The 24,364-nt window shown below is 40.0% G+C and overlaps 1 protein-coding gene across 4 annotated transcripts in view; it reads left to right on the top strand.

The window, feature by feature from the left end:
• ZSCAN16 (zinc finger and SCAN domain containing 16) overlaps positions 1-14,514 on the top strand; it is a 28,466-nt gene extending 13,952 nt beyond the window's left edge. The window contains exons 1-4 of one of the 4 annotated variants that reach the window (XM_055264196.2): positions 9,001-9,109; positions 9,840-10,257; positions 11,207-11,345; positions 13,863-14,514. In XM_055264196.2, the coding sequence (XP_055120171.1) occupies positions 9,871-10,257; positions 11,207-11,345; positions 13,863-14,383 (1,047 nt within the window). In that variant the 5' untranslated portion in view covers positions 9,001-9,109; positions 9,840-9,870 and the 3' untranslated portion in view covers positions 14,384-14,514. Of the gene's footprint in view, positions 1-9,000; positions 9,110-9,839; positions 10,258-11,206; positions 11,346-13,804 lie in introns of those variants that run through there. The other 3 variants (XM_055264199.2, XM_055264200.2, XM_063632755.1) reach the window with 3 other exon arrangements.
• Positions 14,515-24,364: the final 9,850 nt, after the last annotated feature.

Below are 24,364 nucleotides of genomic sequence, written 5' to 3'. Positions count from 1 at the left end.
CAGGTTGCACTGAGCCAAGATCATGTCACTGCACTCCAGCCTGGACGACAGAGCGAGACTCCGTCTTAAACAAACAAACAAACAAAAAACAAAGAAATATATCAGAGAAACACAATCAACTGAGAGAAAATATGAGTGTGATGAATGTGGGAAAACATTCACTCAAAACTCAAGCCTCATTAGACATAAAATAATCTGTACTGGTAAGACACCCTGTTCATGTAATGTATGTAGCAAAACTTTTACTCAGAGCTCACAACTTACTGACCATCAGGGAATACATAGCCAAATAAAACCCTATCAGTGTGATGAGTGTGAAAAAGTCTTTTATTATAGTTCATATCTTATTCAGCATTGAAGGACCCACACAGGAGAAACCTTTCCAATGTAGTGAGTGTGGGAAAGTCTTTCATCACAGCTCAGATGTTGTTTGACACCAGAGAACTCACACGGAAGAGAAACCATACCAGCGTAATGATTGTGGGAAATCTTCTCTGAGTTCATATCTGAGACAACATCAGAGTTCATACTGAAGAGAAGCCATAGCAGTGTAGTGAGTGAGGGAAAAGCTTTAGCTAGTGCTTGGGCCTCTTCTGTCACCAGAAAATTCACAGTGGAGAGAAACCGTATGAATGTGAAAAGCATGGAAAGGCCTTCAGATACAGTTCAGCTCTTGTTGGACACCAGCGAATCCATGGTGGAGAGAAGCCCTATGAGTGTGATGTGTGTGGGAAAGCTTTCAGTAACAGCTCACATCTTTTGGGACAGCGAAGAACCCACACTGGAAAAAAGCCCTGCAGATGTGATGCATATGGAAACGCTTTCAGGCGGAGCTCACACCTCATTTTACATGAGCAAATCCACACTGGAAAGAAGCCCCAGTGATGTCAAGCGTGGTGCAACATTGTTCATCTATGCTCATTCCTGTGGAACATCAAAAAAGCACAACTAGAAAAAGATGCCACGAATACAGTGATGTAGGGAACTCTGCAATCACTACTGCAATTTCAGCAGTCATTTAAAAATACAGTCAGGCATGGTGGCTCATGCCTGTAATCCCAGCAGTTTTGGAGGTGAAGGTGGGGGATCCCTTGAGACCAGGAGTTCAAGACCAGCCTGGGAAACATAGAAAAATTACATATAACAAAAAATTACATACAACATACAAAAAATTTAAAAATTAGCTGGACATAGTGGTGCATGCCTGTAGTTCCAGCTACTCAGGAGTCTAAGGCAGGAGGATTGCTTGAGCTTAAGAGTTCAAGTCCACAATGAGCTATAATTACACCACCACACTCCAGCATGAACAATAGAGTAAGACTCTGTCCCAGAAAAAAGGAAAGAAAATACATGTGAAGGCTGAAATAGGCAAGCACCTGCAGGCTTGCTAAACAAGGCTTTCTGATTCTCTGCCATTAGGCACATCACCTGATAAACTGGGACTCCGCAGGGGCTTATTCCATACTCTCAAACTTTTCTCTAAAGCAAGTGGCTCAGGAAATCTAAACATTCTATTAGATATATATTGGCGGTTTTAGCAATTACTACTGTTCTCTTTCCCCTTCCCTTTTTCTCCTCTTCTATTTGCTTTCTTTGAAGTTGGAGTAATAAACTTCTCTAAAGTGTGAAATTAGAATTAACATCTGATCTACATAAAAAAGCCTTGTATTTTTTTAACTTGATAAAATACTATAGCTTTTTAGTTACTTACCCTAAAAGCACTGTGAAATACAAAAGCCATTTTGTAATATTAGAATGAATTATTATTTACACAAGTAGGATGGTTCAGTGAAGGTAAAACAAGATTCATCACGCAAATTCCCAGTAACCTTTCACATCTTAAAGATGGCAAACAGTCCGAATGGACTGTATTTGGCCTGCACAGGCATTTCCCCCACAATGCAGTATTTTTAAAAATATTTAAAACTATTGCCATTATTTAAGAATCTGGAAATTTCATATAAAATCTAACTTTCCAGATACTCTTACAAAAATGCATGACGTGACTACACTAGACACCACATTCCCACATGGCAACAGTTGATGAGCTGATTCATTCTACTCTCATCTAGAACATAAAGTACCAAAAATAATGCATTGGAGGGGGCGGAAATTCCTGTGCAGGCCAAATACAGCCCATTTGGCCTGTTTGCCATCTTTAAGATGTGAAAGGTTACTGGGAATTTGGGTGATGAATCTTGTTTTACCCTCACTAAACCATCCTACCTGTGTAAATAGTAATTCATTCTAATAATTCATTCAAATTCATTCTACTCTCCAGTTGGACATGGTCCTCACTGCCACACAGCTTCTGTTGCCTTATACTGCCCCCTTCATTCACCCATTTAAACTGTGTGCCCTAAGGATTTCTTAGTGAGGCTTCAAGGACTCTAGATGCTTTACCACCCAAACAGCTTCACTTTCATTAGTCTTATATATTGGCCTTCCAATTAAATTTTTCTATGAAGAACAGGTTTTCTGCTAACAAATCTGAAGATTTAGATTAAAAATTTTAAATATATTCTCTGATCACCTGAAGTTAGAGGAAAGCCACTTCGAAATTTTATTTGGATAGAATTTGTAGGTAATCTACTGAAAGTCAACTATAATAGCTTCTAGCAGACTCCATAGAGACTACTTCTTTGGGTAAGATACAAAACACATGAAGTGGGTCAACATTAAGTGTAATAGTGAAAAACACTGGGCCAAAAGCAGGTATTAAACTGAGGAGAGAATCGTTTACATTTGAAGCATTTAGTAATAGGAGCAGTTGTGGGAAAATGGTAGGATGGGGCCAAAATGGGAAAGTGGAGAGGTAGGGGGAAAAAAACAGCTAAGAATAACCGAAGGATGGGAATAAACTCTGTGAGCAAAGGAAAGTGAAAAGAAATTGGGGGGAAAGGGAAAAAGTGGTTAAAAAGGACAAGGACATGACAAAAACAAACTGCAAAGACGAAATGGAAGCCAAACTAGTGAAAGCATAGTAAGGGAGAAAGCAGCAAACTTTAGAGAAATGTGAGATGGAAGCTAAAGGTCTCTGGAGGTTGGAGTACTTTATGTTCTTTTTATCACTGTCTTCAGAGTAATAATCAACCTTTTATTTATTTCCATGCCATATAGGCCAAATGCCTTATATGAAGGATCTTAACCCAAATCTAAGTTTACTACTGTTCCTTGAGGGCCACTCAGGATCCTTATCCTGTGTTAGTCTCTGAGTATTGACACAGGATACCTCTCTTCTCTACCACTCTAGGCCCCAATTTGTTGAATCCTGCTCAGCCTAGATGTCACTTCAGCGAAAAGATTCTCCTGAGGAGCAAAAATATATGCCTGGCTTCTCCAAGAGGCATCCAGAGTGCTCCTTTGTGGGAAGAAGTTTGTCTATTCCCCCTCTCCACCTTGCAATAGTATTACCCATTCTATGCAATAACTTACCCATTCTAAGTTAAATAAATGATACATGCAAAAGGAAAAGCCCTTATAAACTATAGCAATAGCTGCCATTTGTTGAGCACTTACTGTGGTTCAGACATTGTACCAAGTACCTTATATATTTAATGTAAACTTTCCAATTCTTCTTTTAAGTTCTATATATTTTCTTAAACAATGTATAGATATAAATTATCCTTATGAAAAGTTTATAATAAAATGACAAGTTTTTATTACATTAAAATGTCAAGTAGCGGGCCGGGTGTGGTCTCTCCCATCTGTAATCCCAGCACTTTGGGAGGCCGAGGCAGGTGGATCACGACGTCAAGAGACTGATACCACCCTGGCCAACATGGTGAAACCCTGTCTGTACTAAAAATTCAAAAATGAGCTGGGCATGGTGGCGTGCGCCCGTAGTCCCAGCTACTCAGGAGGCTGAAGCAGGAGAATCGCTTGAGCCTGGGAGGAAGAGGCTACAGAGAGCTGAGATAGCGCCACTGCACTCCAGCCTGGCGAAAGAGTGAGACTGCGTCTCAAAAAAAAAAAGTCAAGTAGCTTTGCTGTGCCTGTGTTCTTTTCATCACTGAATATATTACATAATATAATCACTGAATATATATTACATAATATAATCATAATAAAATATTTAAAATATTAAAAATTGAAAGGAAATGACAACAAACTCAACTGTATTTAGGTGATGAAAATAGAGTGATTTCCCCCTTTTTCTTCCAATTTCTGTATATTCCAAATGGAAAAGTTAGAAAGAATTCATCATATACATGTAAATGCTTTTGAAAAATTAAAATGCTACAGAATTATCTGAGTCTAGAGATTACTCTTTCATAACTTTTTCAATTATTGTCTTTAGGGTAGGGTTGGTTTATTTAGATTTTTCTACTTCTTAAATGAATTTTGGAACTAATATTTTTTCCCAGAAAATCACTAATTTCATTGAGATTTTCAAAAATGTTAGCAGGCTACTTTCCTCTTCATCTGCTATTTGTGATTTATAATGTTTAAATGTTTTCTGTCAATTGGATTTACCATAGACTTGTTGCTTTTATGGGCTTGTTAACAAAGATTTTATTTTTGTATTTATTTATTAATGTCACTATTTTTCTATTTTCTAATCCATTTTATTCTGCTTTCACTTCTTTTTTTTCTAACTTTTTCCTTGGGGGCAGAGGACGCTTTCTTCTTTTTGTAATTCCTTGAGTTGGATGTTTAGTTCATTTATTTTCTTTCTTTTTTTCTATAATGAAAGCAAGTGAGAATATACATCTACCAAGTAATGTTATTTTTTAAATAGTCCACTGTGATGATTTATGTGAGGCAGGGGTGAGAAGGTTGGGGGCTTTCTGTTTTGTAGTTTTGGAAGATACAGGGGGAGGAGAGGAAGGTCCTGCTTGTCATATACCAGACTGTGTACTTAGGCCTTAATGAAGAGGTCAGAGAGGCTTTATCCTAGTACAGGAAGAATACACCTAAGCTGAGGATAGAGCCAGGATTTTAACAAGATGTGCAACAGTGATTGGGAGCCTCCTTTTGTCTGGTGTTCAGCCACTCACATTACCACAGCAGGTGCTCCAAGGTGCTAGCCAGTTGATTCTCTGAAGTTGGATGATGAGCCAGAGGCACACTTGAAGAATATTCTGGGCTATTTAGGAAGTTCAGGAAGGATGACCTGTGGCAGGCGTCATCCAGAAAGCAGGCTGGGCTTGTGCTTAAAAACCTGATGAGATAATTTAATTCAGCAAGATATTAAATAAAGAGGGCAAAACATACTGATAATACACCGTGCACTAAAGGGGAAGCAGGAAATTACTAAGCATTGTCTGGATTTTTTATCTGTTCAGTTGCCTGTGAGGGACATGTTATGTCACAGTCAAGAGAAAAAGGGGCTTTGTCTTTTGATCATGTACTTCTAATGGAAAGAAATGCAGAGGTTATCCTTTTTCTAAAATTTTCTTCCCAGAGTGGAGAGTGTTCTAAAGCATTTTTGAAAATTATATCTACACTTTCTAAATGTTCCACACAAATTTATTTGCTCACTTATATTTGACCTTAAAAAGCACAGGGAAGTTGAATCTGATTTTCATCTTAAAGGAATTATACCCTTTTACAAGGCATAATTCCTTTAAGATGAAAGGTATATATCTACAAAAGGTATATATCTACGGAAGGATATACATTTCACAAAAAAATTTGTCAAACTAGATGCTGGGGACGTTTATTCTTTCTAATAAATTTATGTGAATGCATTACTTATCTTGGACTTGTCAGGCAAAGAATTTCAGAGGAGGAAAATAGATATTGTTGAAATTCTCCAAACAGGAAAACTTTTTTGTAGGTTGTGGAGAATAAATAGGGTTTTAAGAACAATTATCTTTTCCCATTTATACCAGTAGCAAATCTTCATAAGAAATTGAAATGTTCCAGAAATATATAATGTATAAAATGCAAGTTCTCCTTAAGTTTACCCCCAACTGATACTCACAGTGAATTTTGTTTTGTTTTGTTTTTTTAAGACAGTCTCACTCTGTCGCCAGGCTGGAGTGTGGTGGCATGATCTCGGCTCACTGCAGCTTCTACTTCCTGGGTTCAAGTGATTCTCCTGCCTCAGTCTCCTAAGTAGCTGGGACTAACAGGCACATGCCACCATGCCCAGCTAATTTTTGTATTTTTAGTAGAGATGGGCTTTCACCATGTTGGCCAGGATGGTCTCGATCTCTTGACCTTGTGATCCACCTGCCTCGGGCTCTCAAAGTGCTAGGATTACAGGTGTGAGCCACCGTGCCTGGCCAACATTTTTAAAATAATAATTTTCACAAAAACAATCATACCATATCTTCTGTAACTTTTTATTTTACTCAATATACCTTTAGCATCTCTTAGTTTCTAAAAACTGGGTGGTATTTTAATGAATAGACATATAGAAATTTAAATTCCAAATGTTAGGCATTTGAGTTTCCAAACTTAAATAAACAGTGCTTCTTTGTACATATGTTCAAACATTTATGTAAGCATTTCTATATGGATAATTCCAAGAAGCTAAGTTGTTGAATCAAGGGGTATGGACAACTTCTTACCTTCTAAATAAGTCTTACCTTCTAAAAATGTGCAACTGAGTATGCCTGTATATCCATACACCTCCTAACACTGAATATTATAAATCATTTCTTGTTTTGTTTAAATTCTTATTAGTGAACCTTTTCATATTCATTATTCTTAATTTTGTGTTCTATAAATGCCACGTGAGTCTGTGTGAAGAGAGTCCACCAACAGGCTTTGTGTGAGCAACAAGGCTGTTTATTTCACTTGGGTGCAAGTGGGCTGAGTCCAAAAAGAGAGTCAGCAAAGGGAGATAGGGGTGGGGCAGTTTTATAGGATTTGGGTAAGTAGTGGAAAATTACAGTTAAAGGTGGTTATCTCTTGCAGGCAGGGGCAGGGGTCACAAGGTGCAGGGTGGGGAGATCATGAGACTCATTGTCGGGGGCAGGGGGAATGTCACAAGGTTGATTGATTAGTTGGGGTGGGGCAGGAACAAATCTCAATGGTGGAATGTCATCTTTTGTGGTTCTTCAGTTGCTCCAGGTCATCTGGATGTATACGTGGCAGTCACAGGGGCTATGATGGCTTAGTATCATATTGTCAGAGGCCTGACAATAAATGCGTGCAGGTTAAGTACTTTGTCTATTTTTCTATTGGCTTGTTCATATTTTTATTTTTTGGTAAGATAAAAGGTCTTTGTATATTAGGAAAATCAGCTGTGTCTTTTAGATGTGTGGCATATTTTACTTTTAGTTTATATTTTATTTTTACTTTTTTCATTCAAATATTTTAATTTTACAAGGCCAGTTTCATTTATCTTTTCCTCCACGGCCTTTTCAGTTTTATGTCTTTAGGGGCTTGTGTTATTCTTAAAAAGGCCCTTCCCACTCCAGCTTTCCAACCTGTCTCCCTGCTTCTGCCCTTGCCCAACCCCTTCACATTCAAGTCTACTGTTAACATAGCAGCCAAAATAATAATTTCAATACCCAAGTTTAATCATGTTACTTCTCTACTCAGAAAGCTCAGATGAGCCATGCTGGGTAGCTCACACCTGTAGTTCCAGCTACTCAGGAGGCTGAGGCGAGAGGATCACTTGAGCCCAGGAGTTTCAGGCTGCAGTGAGCTATGATCACACCACTCACTGCACTCCAGTCTGGGTGACAGAGTGAGACTCATCTCCTAAAACAAAGGAAAAGGAAAGAAAAGAGAAAAGAAAATAAACTTTGAGTACCTTATCATTTTATCATTTTAGAGTAAAAATACCCTTGCGCTCACCCAAGGCTCTCGCTATCTCTCCACCCAATGTTCTTTTGCTCACTCAGCTCCAGAAAAACAAGCATCCTTCCTTTGCCCAAAATACTTAAAACACTCTCCACTCCAGGCTTTTGCATTTGTTATCTCTCTCCCTGAAACATCTTTATCCCTGATGGCCCATTCCCTCAGCTCCCTCAATCTTTGCTCAAATGTCAATTTCCTAGTCAGGTCCTCCATGAATATCCTATTTAAAATGCATCACTTCGTTCTCACCCCAAATTCCCTATTTCCTTTATTTTCTCCTTAGAACTGATATCCACCATCTATACACTATATATATTTTTTGGTTTATTGCCTGCCTCCCCACCACACACACGCGAGCACGTGCACACACACACACAAGATTATAAATTCCATGAAAGGAAGGGCATTGTTTTGTTCAAAATTAGTTCCAGCTTCCACAATAGTGCCTGGCATAGTAGATAAATCAATATTTGTGGAAGAAAGGGGAAGACGGAGGAAAAAACTAAGAGCATTTTTCACCCATCGGTTTGGCAAAGATCAAAATATTTTATAACACTGTGTTGACAAGCATAGGTAAATAAGAATATTGCTAGTAGATTCTATGGTGATTTGGCATTAACAAAAGTACAAATTTCCCTATTCTATGCTGTAGTAATTCCCTTTCTAGACATATAGACTATGGATATATCCTTAGACATGAAAAATGATGTGAGTTCACAGTAAGTTATTGCAGCAATGTTTGAAAAAGAAGAATTGGAAACAACCCCATGACCACCAATGGAGTAGTTATTAATAAATTATAGAACATAATACACAGTTGAATACCATGCAGTTGTTTAAAAAAGAGCAAGATCAAGGAAACACTTATGTACAGCCTTTACCAAGATCACTTGGTAAAGAGAAAAATAAGAAAGGTACAGAAATGCTACTATTTGTGCAGAGGGGAAAAAGCGCGGACAATCTGTATCTACGGAAGGATATACAAGTTACGAAAAATATTGTCAAACTAGACGCTGGGGGACATTTACTCTTCTTAATTAATGTATGTGAATGCATTACTTATCCATATTACTTAATAATTAAACCGAAAAACGTTTTAAAGAAGTACAAATAACACTTGCTCGCAGGCCCCGCAGTCCCATCAATACGAGGCGTAGAAGCCGGGTCCTCCACTGGCTAGGGCTGAGGAGGCAAGCCCTGAAGCTGCCACAGAGGCGAAGCTTCCTAGAGCGGCCCGGAAGTGCCCGTCTGAAGCGGCCAGGCGCCGATTGGTGTCTTTGAGTCTAGTCTTTGTTCCGGGCTGTCCAAAGGACGCTAGCTGTTGCACCTGTTCCTCCCTGCGCGTAAGGTGAGTGTCTCCCGGCTCCCAGGTGGAGAAAAGGGGACAAGGCGCAGCTGTGGTCAGCAGCAACACCATCCCCACACCTCCCTGTCGCGGGCAGAGTGTAACACTACTGTCCCTCCTTCCGTCCCCCAACAGATCTACAGGAGAGGAGTTGGCCCAACCTTCCGGGAAAGGATGGGTGGAAAGAGGACACTGGTTGCGGGTTCCTTTGCAGAGGCATCTGTCTGATCCCCTTCCAGGGTTGGCACACATATCCTATAACCAGTGAATCCTGGGGGCACAAGCTAGCCCGTGCATCTCATGGTAACAGAATGAAGAGCCTTTTAACAAAGCAGTTAATAATACTTGGCGTTTATTTAGTGCTTACTAGTGCCCGCTGCCGTGCCAGAGACGTTGCATACGTTCTCATGTAATCTGTATATCAACCCTGTAACACACATGAGAATTGTACCTGAGGATCTGTAGTTCTAGTCCAGATAAATAACTTCCTCTAAGTTACACAATAGAGGACAGATTCAAATCATATCCCTGCGTCACTGTTTTTTGTTTGGTTTTGTTTTTTTTCAGCTTCCTATAAGACTGTTTTCTCTGATTGACTTCTGGTGGCTTGGCTTCATTGTGATGTGTTTATGTTCACAGAAATTTTTGTAATTTCTCTATGGTAACAACTTCTTATGCCTTAGGAGTGTCTCTGAGGCAGGATTCTAAGAGATTCTCTTTCACTCAATCCCAGATAGAGGATAAATCTCCTGACAAAGCCCAGAATGACCACAGCCCTGGAACCTGAGGACCAAAAAGGACTTCTGATAATTAAGGCAGAGGACCATTATTGGGGACAGGATTCCAGCTCACAAAAGTGCAGTCCTCACAGGAGGGAACTCTATAGACAGCACTTCAGGAAGCTCTGCTATCAGGATGCACCTGGACCCCGTGAAGCTCTTACCCAGCTGTGGGAGCTCTGCCGTCAGTGGCTGAGGCCAGAATGCCACACCAAGGAGCAGATTTTAGACCTGCTGGTGCTAGAACAGTTCCTAAGCATTCTTCCTAAAGACCTGCAAGCATGGGTGCAGGCACACCATCCAGAGACTGGAGAGGAGGCAGTGACTGTGCTGGAGGATCTGGAGAGAGAGCTTGATGAACCTGGAAAGCAGGTGTGAAGGGGCAGTCATCTGGCAGTGAGTGATCAGGGGATATGGACGGAGCCAGAGCAAAAGGCATATGAAAGAACATCTGAAAATATTTATCCTCTAAAGAACAAGGCATAGGAAGGGACCTGACTACCTATGTCAAATAATTAAAGTGTGGCTGGGTAAAGAGAGAAGAGTCACTAGACTGATTCTATGCCTGTTTGGAAGGCTAGAATCAGTGGGAAGTTACCAAAAGGCAATCAGGTATCAGAGGAAAAGAAATAATTTTCTGCCATTCATAGATACCCATAAATAAAACAGGCTACCCCATAAGAAACTCCCTTTCCATATAGGTATTCAAGCGGAGATTCAAGTAGATGTCAAGGATATTGCAGAATAGGACTGTCCAACAGAAATATAATGCAAGCTGTATATGTATTTAAATTTTCTAGTAGCCACATTAAAAAAAAACAGGTGAAATATATTTTATTTAACCCACAATATTTAATCATGTAATCAATATTTTTGAGCTATTTTAGATATTTGTGTTTTAAATTTTCAAAATTTGGTATGTATCTTACATTTAGCTTATCTCATTTGTACTAGCCATATTTTAAGTACTCAGTAACCACATTTCGCTAGTGACTACCATATCGGACAGCATGGTTATAGAAGAAATGCTCCCATTTGCTGGAGGTTAGGCTAGATGATTTTTAAGCTACCTTCCAAATCCCAGTGCTCTGATCCTGGACTTCTGCAGATCAATGAACGAAGAGACATTGAAGTTTACTCTCTAGTGTCCTGAATTGTAGAGATTAGCCTCTGTTCCTTTTCCTAGCCATTATTGCCATTTACAATGAAATGAGAATTTGTCCCCCCTTTCTATGTCCCTGGAAGATGTTTCATTGGATGGTTTTATCTGAAGTTACTTAAGTTTCCATAAAATTCACCTTACACACCTCATTTTCCCTAGGTCCCAGGCAATTCAGAAAGACAGGACATACTCATGGACAAGTTGGCCCCCTTGGGAAGGCCATATGAATCACTGACTGTCCAGCTCCATCCCAAGAAGACCCAGCTGGAGCAGGAAGCTGGGAAACCACAAAGGAATGGTAAGCAGGAACAGTTCTGAGTGTATGAGGGCAGAGGTGCTTCCTTAGGTTAGAGGAACACTTTCCCACTTTCATCTTCTCTTAAAGATTTCCTGTTTGTCCTCCACCTCACTATGGATAATTTTATCCTCTTCTTACCCTTGCTCCATGATGGAGTTATATTCTAGTTTCTCACTAGACAAAAAAGCTGTTATTTGGCCCAAGGGATGAGGATGGAGTTTATTTAATATCCTTATAATTCTGTTGTTATCTAATGATTCCAGTTCCAAATCCCCCTAAATTTCCATTTTGAGACAGGAGAACTTATATGGCACCCTGTATTAGTCAGCAAGGCCTGCCATACAGAATACCACAGACTTATGGGTGGCTTAGCAGAAATTTATTTTCTCACAGTTCTGGAGGCTGGAAGTCCAAGATGAAGATGCTTACAGGGTTAGTTTCTAGTAAGGCTATTCTCCTTGGCTTGCAGACTTCTTGCTGTGTCTTCACATGGCCTTTCTCTGTACACACACACACTCCTGGTGTCTCTTCCTCTTGTAAGGACACTAGTACTGTTGGATTAGGGTCCTACCCTTATGACCTCATTCAACCTTAATTACTTCATTAAAGCCCTATCATCATATACAGTAATGTTTGAAAGGGGTTAGGGCTTCAATGTATGAATTTGTGGAGGAAGACAAGTCAATCTATAACACATTCCCATGATGAAAGAAGTAGGGAAGAGAGACAATGATCAGTCAATACAGCAAAGTTTCTTGTTTTTATCTGCATGTCAAATTAATTGGGTTTTGTCCCCCATCCCAGCTCCCTAATTACAAACTAGGGTGTCTAGTATATCCCCAGGCTACATTAAAAAGCAGGTGAATTTTAAATTCCAGTTTGTCCAAACTCTACTTTTTTCAGTGCTCACTGCCCTTTCTCTAGAGGCTCTCATGTCTAATAATGCCTCTCCGGGTAGTTCCTTATACTCCAGCCTATTTTGTATTCTCACTACTTAAGTTTTACCAATATAGTTCTCCCATGCTGTAGGATCCCTACCAGATGATTTGTCTAATCTGAAAAATTATTTTGAGCTAAGATGTTCCTAGCTGCTATCTGGAAAGGATGACATTTAATTATATGTAATGTAAAGAAGCCTTTCAGTGCTTTACCTCTAGGAGTGGAGTGCTGGTTACCATTTGGCTTTAGCAGTGACGTTAAGAACCTCCTATCTGTTCTTTTAAATTTTTATTTTATTTTATTTTTTTTAGAGGAGAGGTCTCACTATGTTTCCCAGGCTTGTCTCAAACTCCTGGGCTCAAGTGATCCTCCCACCTTAGCTTCCCAAAGTGCTAGGATTATAAGCGTGAGCCATGGTGCCTGGCTCAGCCTGTCTTTTGATTCATTCATCTTTCATTGAGCATTTACTAAGTAGCAGCTATATGCCAGGCACTATACTAAATGTAAGGAATCCAAAGGTAAGACACTTACATTACTTCTCTTCAAGAAGCAGGAGAGTGAGCACTTAACAATAGTGTAATAATTACTGTACTAGAGATACACCGTGAACTACAAAGAGGATAGCTATCCCTGAGGCGCACCTGCAAAAGTATCACAGAGTAGGCTTGCTTGAGCTGAGAAGGTCAGGTGGGAGCTGAAAGGGGGTGACATTTTAGGCAAAGAAACAGTGAAAAAAAATAGCATCAGAGAAATAACATTCTAAGAATAGCAACTGCTCTGAGTTTGATTCTGATAAGGAGTCGTCTGTGGGAGGGAAAATCAGCAATCTGTGTTTTAATAAACGATCCAGCTGATTCTGCTGCACAATAAGGTTAGAAACCACCGAGCTAGGATTTAGACAGGAGGAGATGACAGCAAGGACATCAGTTTCAGGAAAAAATATTTTACCCAGCATATACACTGACTATCCATTGTCATTTCCTATTCCTTTTCATTCCTCTATTTACCCTGACCTGCATGTTGTCATGCTTCCTGCTTCCAGCTAATTATTATCCTTCAAACACACTCCCCTCCTTGGGTGGTTCTTATTCACTATATTCCTCTCAGACCCCAAATCCTATTATCTTCTCCATTCACTTTTACTTGATTTTACCTGCCACCTATGTTTCAGGCCCCTGCATGTTTCTCCCAAACTTTTACCTCCCTCCCCATCTCTGTTCTCCAGTCTCTCTAATTATCCTTGGCATATCTATAGTCCCCTCATTTATCCTTCTTCCCTTACACAGTATTGCTAGCTTATCTCTTGAGCTCTATTTTTGCCTTTTCTTCTCTTAATCTACTCTCAAACAACTTGTTCTGCTGATATCTTCCTTACTTCTTAATTTCTTCCTTACATTGTGACTCTGTGCTATGATGATACCAAAAATAAGATGGTACCAAATATTTGATATGTATGTTGTATGTGACTTCTCATTATTTTATAACACATTTATAACATTTACATGTTCTTTCTTCCATAGACTGTTTGCTTCTCAAACATAGAATAGGACCCGTTTGTGTACTGTTTGTTTGTTACAGGTGATAAAACTAGGACTAAGAATGAAGAGTTGTTCCAAAAGGAAGATATGTCCAAAGACAAGGAATTCCTTGGGGAGATAAATGACAGACTGAACAAAGATACTCCTCAGCATCCTAAGTCCAAAGATATTATTGAAAATGAGGGCAGATCAGAATGGCAACAGAGGAAAAGAAGACGATATAAATGTGATGAATGTGGGAAAAGTTTCAGTCATAGCTCAGACCTTAGTAAACACAGGAGAACTCACACTGGAGAGAAGCCCTATAAATGTGATGAGTGTGGAAAAGCCTTCATTCAGCGCTCACATCTCATTGGACATCATAGAGTACACACAGGAGTAAAACCCTATAAATGTAAAGAATGTGGGAAAGATTTCAGTGGGCGCACAGGTCTTATTCAGCATCAGAGAATCCACACAGGTGAAAAACCCTATGAATGTGATGAGTGTGGAAGGCCTTTCCGAGTAAGTTCAGCTCTTATTAGACATCAAAGAATTCATACAGCAAATAAACTCTACTAATATAGTAGTAATATCAAAAGTTCTTTAGACATTCAGGCCTAACTAGTTATCAAAGAATCTATTTAAAAACCTTGAGTTTCCTCAATGTGGTCAAAGCTTCAGTCATCATTAAATTTCTCTGGACCAAAGAATCTACCTGAGTAAAATATCTTTTTATTTCAAATTAGTTCAGTTTTGAGGGGGAATCAAGAATTCTTTCAGAAAGCCTTGTCCACTGACAACACTGCTCACCTCCAGCCCAAGATCAATGGTTCCTGGATGAAAGACAGTGAATTAATTCTGTCTCTGCTCTAGATCCTTTTTAGTCGACCATTCAGTGTCTGACTTTAGGCAAGACATACACATTTTTCTCTGCCTTCATTTCCCCCTCTGTAAAGTACAGATGATAATAGAAGCTCACTAGGTATGTTTTGACAAGTTAAAACTGATGAAAATTACTTTTGAGATTAAGATACAAAACAATGCTAATTATTTGTTTTCCATCATTACTCATATAATAGCCTAAATATCCCTTTTTTATCTTAAAATGCAGAGTATAATTATTTTTTGGAAATTTTTGTTTGCCAATGATAAAGAATAAGCCATCAGAAGACAGGAGGCCAGCCTGGTCAACACAGCGAGACCCTACAGAAACTTAAGAAAAATTAGCCAGGCATGGTGGCACACACCTGTAGTTCCACCCAACTATTTAGGAGGCTGAGGTGGGAAGATCACTTGAACCCAGGAGTTCAAGGCTGTCGTGAGATGTGATCGCACCACTGCACTCCAGCCTAGGCAACAGCAAACCTTATCTCAAAAAGAAGAAAAAAAGGAGGCTGAGGAAAACAAAATGGAGGAGAAGGCAGTCTGCGATCATTAGGAGCTGCTGGGGAGAGGAAGGGATCTATAACTAGATATAACTTCTTTTCTGGATTTCAGGTTATTTTAAACTGAGGGAGGTAAGAAGGGGTTGGTCTAACTTGGTCCAGTTTGTCCAGATTGGTGGCCAGTACCCACATTAACTCAAATAAAGTGGAAAATTCAGTTCCTCACATTTCAAGTGCTCATAGCTACATGTTAGTGGCCACTATATTGGACAGCACAGATATACACCTTTTTTTTTTTCTTTTTTTCACCCAGGCTGGAGTGATCCTCTGTTCACTGCAACCTCCACCTCCCCAGTTCAAGTGATTCTCCTGCCTCAGCCTCCTGAGTAGTTGAGATTACAGGCATGCACCACCATGCCTGGCTAATTTTTGTATTTTTATCAGGATTTTGCCATGTTGGCCAGGTTGGTCTCAAACTCAAGTGATCCGCCCGCCTCACCCTCCCAAAGTGCTGGGATTAAAGGTGTGAGCTACCGCACCTGGCCACATCTCTAATTTGAGAATCTTATAGCATGACAGGAATTGTGGCCGTAGGCCTTGCACATTCAAATTCACACCACCAATCAAACTGCCAAGAGCAGAGCTCTGGTTCTTTACTTACTTTTAGGAATAACGATTACCAAAACAATCAGGAAAGAAGTGATCTAATTTCTTCAAATCTCGTTTTCAATTAAGATATTTCAATTGAAGTTATCTATTAAGAACACCTGCTTTATCATTGTGTTTAAGATCAGGAAGACTATAGGAATCATTTTTATGTCTACAACTTTAGGAAGATGAATCTTTTAAAAATAATAAGAAAGAAAGAGTCTTGCTCCACTGTCCAGGCTGGAGTACAGTGGCACAATCATACCTCACTGCAGCCTTGAACTCCTGGGCTCCAGCGATCTTCCCACCTCAGCCCTCCAAGTAGCTGGAACTACAAGTGCACACCACCATGTCTGGATTTTTTTTTTTTTTTAGAGATAGGGTCTGACTGTGTTACTCAGGCTAGTATCGAATTCCTGGCCTCAAACAATCCTCCCATCCTCCTCCCAAAGTGCTGGGATTACAGGCATGAGCCACCATGGCCAGCCAAGAAAATGAATCTTAAGGTATTTCTTATAATGCCCTAAAGATAAACTGAGCTTTTATGTTCCCTTTAATATAATGGTCCTTTAAAAAAAAATGTATATTTACTTTGAATATCTTACATCAACACATTTTTTAAATGTCAGGTTTCACACGAATACTTGTTTTATGACTTACTATAATTACCTGAGCAATATTTCAAAGTATTTGAAACAGTCAAAGAAAGGATTTTCTTTAATGGTCATGAAGTAAAGTATGAAATATTTAGTATTAGTATTAGAAACATCCTTATTTTAAAAATAAAGTTAGGTGCTTTCTGAATAATGGCTTTTCCCCTTTTACCTTTAGTCTTTCTGAGAAGCACCACAATGCTTAGAAACTGTTCAGAGTCTTTAAAGGGGAAACTCATGTTTCTGATCCTTGAATTTAGGGAGGCTTCTGCAATAGTAAGAAAGACGATTTTGGCTACCCCAAGATTAGGTTTCCTAAAATTGGTAAACACATGACAGACTGATTTTCCTTTATCCTCTGTATCAGCAGTCCCCAACCTTTCTGGAACCAGGGACTGGTCTCGTGAAAGACAATTTTTCCAGGGATAGGGAAGGAGGTATGGTTTCATTTATCATTAGATTCTCATAAGGAAAGCGCAACCTAGATCCCTTGCATGAGCAGTTCACGATAGGGTTTGTGATCCTGTGAGAATCTAATACCACTGCTCATCTGACAGGAGGTAGAGCTCAGCTTTGCTTGCTCACTGGCCCCTCACCTCCTGCTTTCCTGGCCACGGTAGGGACTTGGGGACTCCTGCTATATATGACAGAACATTCCATTCAGCTAGTAGTTTTGAATACCTATTATGTACAAAGAACTTTTCTAGTCTCACACATGCACACGTATGTTTATTGCGGCACTATTCACAATAGCAAAGACTTGGAACCAACCCAAATGTCCAACAATGATAGACTGGATTAAGAAAATGTGGCACATATACACCATGGAATACTATGCAGCCGTAAAAAATGATGAGTTCATGTCCTTTGTAGGGACATAGATGAAGCTGGAAACCATCATTCTCAGCAAACTATTGCAAGGACAAAAAACCAAACACCACATGTTCTCACTCATAGGTGGGAATTGAACAATGAGAACACATGGACACAGGAAGGGGAACATCACACACTGGGGACTGTTGTGGGGTGAGGGGAGGGGGGAGAGATAGCATTAGGAGATATACCTAATGCTAAATGACGAGTTAGTGGGTGCAGCACACCAACACGGCACATGTATACATACGTAACAAACCTGCACGTTGTGCACATATACCCTAAAACTTAAAGTATAATAATAAAAAAAAAAGAACTGTTCTAGTTTTAGAGTCCTGCACCGTTAAAGGCTGAGTGAAGAGTAGTCTGGAGCACTACAACCATTGTACCCTTTTTAGGTTTTATGTTGATTCCAAATTGCCATGACAGTGCCCACCATAGGTTTGGTCTAATGTTAACCAGAAGGGTACTGGTAAGAGTCAGGGACGGACAGAAAGACATGGGGCCAGAGACAGCCTACAATGATGTAGGTAATAGAAGAACAGTCAGTGGGATCTAGGATAACTGCAGGCAAAAGGTGAAAGAGGCATGAGGTCAAAGAAAATCTAAGTAGTTGCTGGCACTCTAGAGACGCAGGCAGTGTCTTAGTAAGCATTTAGAAACCCACAGAAGAAACTGGTGGAGTGCAACTAGTTGGAAAGAACACAGCTCAATCATAGCCACACTTCTTGGAAGAGGAGGTGTAATATGTTGGACACTGTATCAGTTCTAGCAGAGAGCTATCCTGAATGGACAGCACCTGGTCTGAAAAAAAAAAAAAAAACCCCGAACGTGGAAAGCAGTTCCTCAGAGAGTTGTGTCAAAAGCAAATGTGTTGTTGTTCTTCATATCTTTTTGGAGGTTTTTTTTTTTTTTTTTCTGAGGGAGGAGGCAAGAATTTATAGTTTCATGGACTAATGACAGTAATTACAACAGACAGCTATAGGGAATATGGGGGACAGCTCTCTCAGACACAGATGGGTTGGTAGTGAACTGGCAATTCTAAGTGAGGGTGTCAACAGGTATGAATGGAAGAAATAGATAAGTGTTGAGGGAGGGTCTATAGGAGGTATCAGTGGGTATTGATGAAGAGGGGGAAAATGAGGAGAAAGGGATGAAAAGAATAATTTGATGAAAAGAGAAAAGGATGAAAAGAGGAACAACTATAAAACAAGGGATGGAGATAGGAAAGATAGACAAGTGATTCTAATATATTGGAATCAATCATTGTTGGAGACAGTGGATCATATGATACAAGCCATACAAAGGTAAAAAGGCTAGCTCCTGATCCCAAGGTGCTTTGAGTCTTACGTGTACAGCACACACTATATTATCTTTATTAAATGGTCTACATTCTCATCTTGAGCATGAAATTATTTTATTATAGTCTGATCACAAAATCCATCAACAGTAGAAACAAATGGAAACTGAAATGCTTTAAAACAACCTGTTTTTCCCATCATAGTATCACAAGGGAGTTAGGCTGAGGTTTTAAAAGAGTAGCTATCTCAGTCTTTCTTACTCAGATCCTCTAGAGCAAGGTTTCTCAACCTTGAGAAACTATTTCTATTGACATTCTGGGCCAGACAATTCTTTGATGTCGGAGCTGTCCTCTGCACTGTAGGATGTTTAACAGTATCCCTGGCCTCTACCCACTAGATGTCACTAGCACTTCCCACTTGTGATATCCAAAAATGTCTCCAGGTAATTTGGTGGGCAGGCTGAGTGAGGCAAATGTCCCCTGAGAGGCAAAATCACCCCCAGTTGAGAACCCCTGTTCTATAGGAAAATAATCAGATTTCTATGACTGTTCCACATCATACACAATAAAATTCTACTTAGAAATGCTCCATGTGGCCGGGCACAGTGGCTCACGCCTGTAATCCCAGCACTTTGGGAGGCCGAGGTGGGTGGATCATCTGAGGTCAGGAGTTCCAGAGCATCCTGACCATCATGGTCAGGGTCTCTACTAACAATACAAAATTAGCCGGGCCTGGTGGCACATGCCTGTAATCCCAGCTACTCAGGAAGCTGAGGCAGGAGAACCGCTTAAACCCAGGAGGCGGAGGTTGCGGTGAGCCGAGATCATCGTGCCATTGCACTCCAGCCTGGGCAACAAGAGCAGAAACTCCGTCTCAAAAAAAAAGAAAAAAAGAAAGAAATGCTACATGTGGCCAGCACTACTGGACCCTTTTCCTACCCCAGAAAATTATTCCCAACATACCTAAAATCAATGCAGCAATGATGCTAAAAAGTAGTCTACTTTAGAAAGCCTTACCCCATTTTCTAGTGAGGACTAGTAATGTGACTTAAATGTGACTTGCATAAAGAGCTTACACTGCATTTTTGCAGACCTTCCCCTTCCCTCCTTGCCACACTTCTGGTGCAGTTTTCTTCTTTGCCCCTTGACCCAATCATGAATATAGACATTTTATCCTTGATCTAAATCTGTGCTGTCAAGTGTAGTAGCCATGAGGTACATTTGGCTCTGCAACTGAGGAACTAAATTTTTAATTTTAATCAAACTTTAAAACTCATAATTCACTAGGTAACTTTTAAGTATGTTTGAAATAATTTCGATATGTGAATCTATTTTTTATTTTAAATTTTATGTAATCTCAATATAGATTATTTATGAAAATGTAATATGTGAATTCAGATGTCCAATAAGTATAAACACACTGGCTTTCAAAAAATGGAATATAGGATATTTCATTAATAATTTTTATATTGATTAGATGTTGATATAGTAATATTTTGGATATGATGGTTTAAACTAAAGATAATTTCACCTGTCTTTTTACAGTTTTAATATGGCTATAAGAAAGTTTTAAATTACATAGGTGAATCCCATTATATTCCTATTTATTAGGCAGAACTGACCTTCAGTTCTGCAGAAGACCATTCCACACAAAGGGGAGAGGTAATGCAGTCTCTGAATAGGAATGAATTTGGTGTGTTACAGGAACTGAAAAAGGTCACGTGTTGAAAGCACTGGATTAAGGGAAAGGTGACACAAGATTAGGTTAGAGAGGTGAGCAGGGGCCAGGATGTGTATTCTAAACGTGATGGGGAACTACTAGAAGGGAGGAACATAATCCAATGTTTGTTTTTAAAAGATCATTCTGGCTCCTTAAAGAGGCAAGAATGAGAAAAGAGCAGACAGAAGTAAGGAAATCAGTCCAGAGGCTACTGTAGTAACCCAAGTGAGAGAAGGCAGTGGCATGGACCATGGGTTCGCAGTGGATATAAAGAGAAACAAAGAGATTTAAGGTACATTTTGGAGATGAAAATATAATCTTGCTCATTGTTGTAGATTCCTAAGTTTTGCTTGAAAAGATGTTTCTGTATTAGGTTAAACAAATGAAATCCCTGTTTTTGTGGGTCAAAATGGTTAAATACCAGAAATGTAAAATGATTTAACCTAATAGAAACAAGTAACAACAGAGAAGAATCAGAGGAATGAAACAGGAGAAAGGACGTTGAAATGGGGCTTATTTATTAAAATGAAAATTTTTATTGTTCTTTTCTTAAATCTCTCTGTGGAAGGCACCCTTGTCAAAAAACAAAAACAAAAAACAAAAAACAAAAAAACCTTTGTTTAAAGGCAAATTGCCAACAAACCCGATGAGATTCAGAACACTGCTGCAATAACATATCTCTGTAGAAATTTATACTTCCATCTGGATAGCAAATTTCCTAAGCTGATAAAACCAGGTTATCAATGAAAGGCGGGAGTACAGAATTTAAAGGAAGAATGCCTGGGTATGAATCTTTGTTCTGCCAGTTACTAGTTATATGACTTTGGCTAATACACTTATTCTCTCTGTGCCTCAGGTTTCCCATCTGTAAAACAGTATTATAATGATATGTACCTCATAAAGTAGGAATTAAATGAGTGACCAAATGTGAAGGGTTTAGAACAGCGGCTGGCCCATAATGTTATAAAAGTCTTAGCCCCTAACATTGGCGCACTTAGATCTTTTTGTTAGCATTAAATTCAGCATTTTCTTCCTATCAAAGCTGCTTAAATCAGTTAACCGGCATTTGATCTTCATGGACTCATTGTATTGTTGCTGTTGTGTGTGTTTTTAAATAATACTCGTAATCTTAACAATTAGCATAATTTGGAACCGCTCCCTAATACCTAACCCCAATCCCAAACCGGACGGTCGAGCCTATCTACCGGCAGAGAACACCACCCAACCTCGCCCTCGCTGACACTCACCGGCCAGACCTTTTCTTCCGTCCGTTTTCTGCTTCTGGCCCAGGGCCCAGCTCACGTAGCGTTTTCGGGGGCTGCTTGGGAACCATTAGTAACCGGAAGTGGCTAGCGGTCGCGAGAGAACTGAAATATGGGGCCGGCCTTTCCCAGCTACCTAAACACTTGAGTTCCGGCCTGGAAAGAGGCCCAGGGCTCCTGCAAAGAGAAACAAGGGACCTGTTTGGATGGATCCGAAGAAACACTGGCATCTGATTTGAACGAGACTCGCCGCAGCCGGGCCCTTTTCGCAAAGTAGGCCCACTGCTGACCTGTGGGAACCTCCGGGATACCTGGGGACCTGCATCTGCCGCTACCCGCAATTTCCTATCCCGACCCTCTCTGCAGTTGTCGACCCCGGCCCGCGGCTTTGAGCGTGGGGTCCCGCAGACCCTGGCACCTAGGAGGCCGAAGCCGAGGGATCTTGGAGTAGAAGAGCGGTCCTACAGAGCTGCCGCTTCGGGAGAGCCCCCAATCGACCGCTGATGGGGAATGGAGGATTTTATTGTTTTAGTGCAGCCCACCCCCGGAGAAAGGCGGGCTCGGACGTTCTTGACTTTAGAATAGACTGGGGAGGGGCGCCGAGGAGCGTTCTTCCCTTTACGTCTCGCGGTCGTAGACTGCATTTGCCGGTGCCCTGCTCACTGTGATCTGGCAGGACCTTGCGGACTTACGGAGACGAAAAGTGGCCTACTTTAAGGTTCTCTGATCCTTAGGGGAAATGAGTGTCCAGAGAGAAATAGGTGCAGAGTGCCGGCACTAGAATTCTTTAAACCTGGATTCAAATTCTGACTCCACCACTCTCCAGTTAGGACTGAGGGCAATTTATTTTTAACTTCTCCAAGCCTCTGTTTACTCGTTTCTGTAAGTCAGGCTAATGTAGTGCCTATTTCATAGGGTGGCTTTGACTGTTAAGTGTGAGAGTGCATGTAAGAACAGTCTAAGGGCATTTCCCTTGTCTGCTGTCACTCTCATCCTTGTCAGACAAATGAAATTAATTAACCAACTTCCAGTTTTCTGAAGCACGGGTAAAGAAGAGTGAAGTGCAGGACTTGGGTAAAGGAAAAACCAAGAAGGATGTAAAAGATGGATGGTCATTGTGAGATCCACGGAGGTGTTCATCCCAGCACTTTCACCTCACTTGGCGTCTGTCACATGGTGGGTGCTTGATAAGTACATGGGTGAATGAGGACCTACCTAAGGAGAAGGAATTATTGAATAAGACTAGAATTGAAGGGAGAGGATGAATCAGATTGATTAGCTACTTGACAAAAAAAGGCAAACCACTTTTCCTGTCAGAAATGTATGGCACATCTGCACATTTCAAGGGCTGCCACTTACTGGAACTGAGAGGGAGATCTCAGAACCGACACCTCAACTACGGAAGCTTTAATCTATTGACAGCAAATGTAACATAGCAAGGAATATAAGACAGAATGTGATCAGTGCAAAATCGAATAATAAAGTCTTGAGAGGGGGTTATTAGAATAATAGACGAATGTTTAGATTGAGTAGTGAGTAACGAGGTAAGTCCTTTGACTTGGGGGTACAGGGGAATTATGACCAGGGGTATGGGATAGGGAGAAGGTCATTCTGGAAGGCAATAAAAGGCAGACAGGACGTAGTGGTAGAAAAAAAGGAAAACACTTGTTTATCAATGTCTATCAATTGCGGAAGAATTACATATGACATGCTATTGAGGAATACCTTTCAACCGTTAAAATGATAAAAGGAGTGTCAGAACAATATATATTCCATTTTTGTTGGAAAAATTTGTTTATATAGATATAATTTGTGAGGCATTTGTACAGGAAAAGGATGCACTCCAAACTTAACAGTGATTACCCCATGTCGAAAATTGTGAAACTTTTACCCTATTTGCAAGCTAACAATTTAACTTGCCACAGTTTTATGGATGCTAACAGAAGACACTGGACTCCTGCGTCAGAGACAGAAGACTTTATTACTTAATAACACAGGCATCATAAGCTTTATATTCCCTTGTTCCCAAAGCTTATGTTCTCAAAGCCCACAGAGGGGCCTAAGCTTGGCATTCCTCTGCTAGGATGGAACAGTGGGTTTGCAACCTAGCAGAGGAATGCCAGGCTTAGGAAGCCCAACCTTTACTCAGCCTTGCCCCAGAATGAGCCATTATCTTTATTATCCTGGTCAGGAAACAACTGTGCTCTAGAAGGAGATACAAACATCCTTGAAAAGCTAACCTCAAAGAAAAATCTACCATAAGACTAGGAGTAATTTGAGAGGCCATTAAAGAATTATCTCCCAACATTCTAGGTAAATACCATTTGATGGTGGAGATGTCAACTTTTAAGAATTTTATATAATAATCTTTATCATGTTTCATTTATTTTTAAAAATACAAAAAAAAGGCAAGCACATAAGTTTAAATTTTACTTAGAGATAAGGAACCACTCAGGGTTAGTGATTGGAAGAATGATAATGATATTTAAGGACCACGTCTGGATAGTTAGGAAGGCTATCTCAAGGCTGTTGCAGTCACATAAGTATGAAGTAATTAGAACTGAGGATGGTGGTTATGTTAATGGAGAAAAGTAACATTTCAAAGGGGAAATCTGGCTCTGATAATTTCTCCTTTATCTCCATGTTTCATTGAGTAAACTAAGGAAGCCTCTCAAGTCTGAATAACTTAGAAATTGGTGATATTATCAACCAGTCTAAT

The sequence above is a fragment of the Symphalangus syndactylus genome, chromosome 23 (genome assembly GCF_028878055.3).
Source record: "Symphalangus syndactylus isolate Jambi chromosome 23, NHGRI_mSymSyn1-v2.1_pri, whole genome shotgun sequence".
Taxonomy (NCBI): domain Eukaryota; kingdom Metazoa; phylum Chordata; class Mammalia; order Primates; family Hylobatidae; genus Symphalangus; species Symphalangus syndactylus.
Note: the sequence above shows the minus strand (reverse complement) of the source record. Positions and strands in the feature narration are given on the sequence as shown.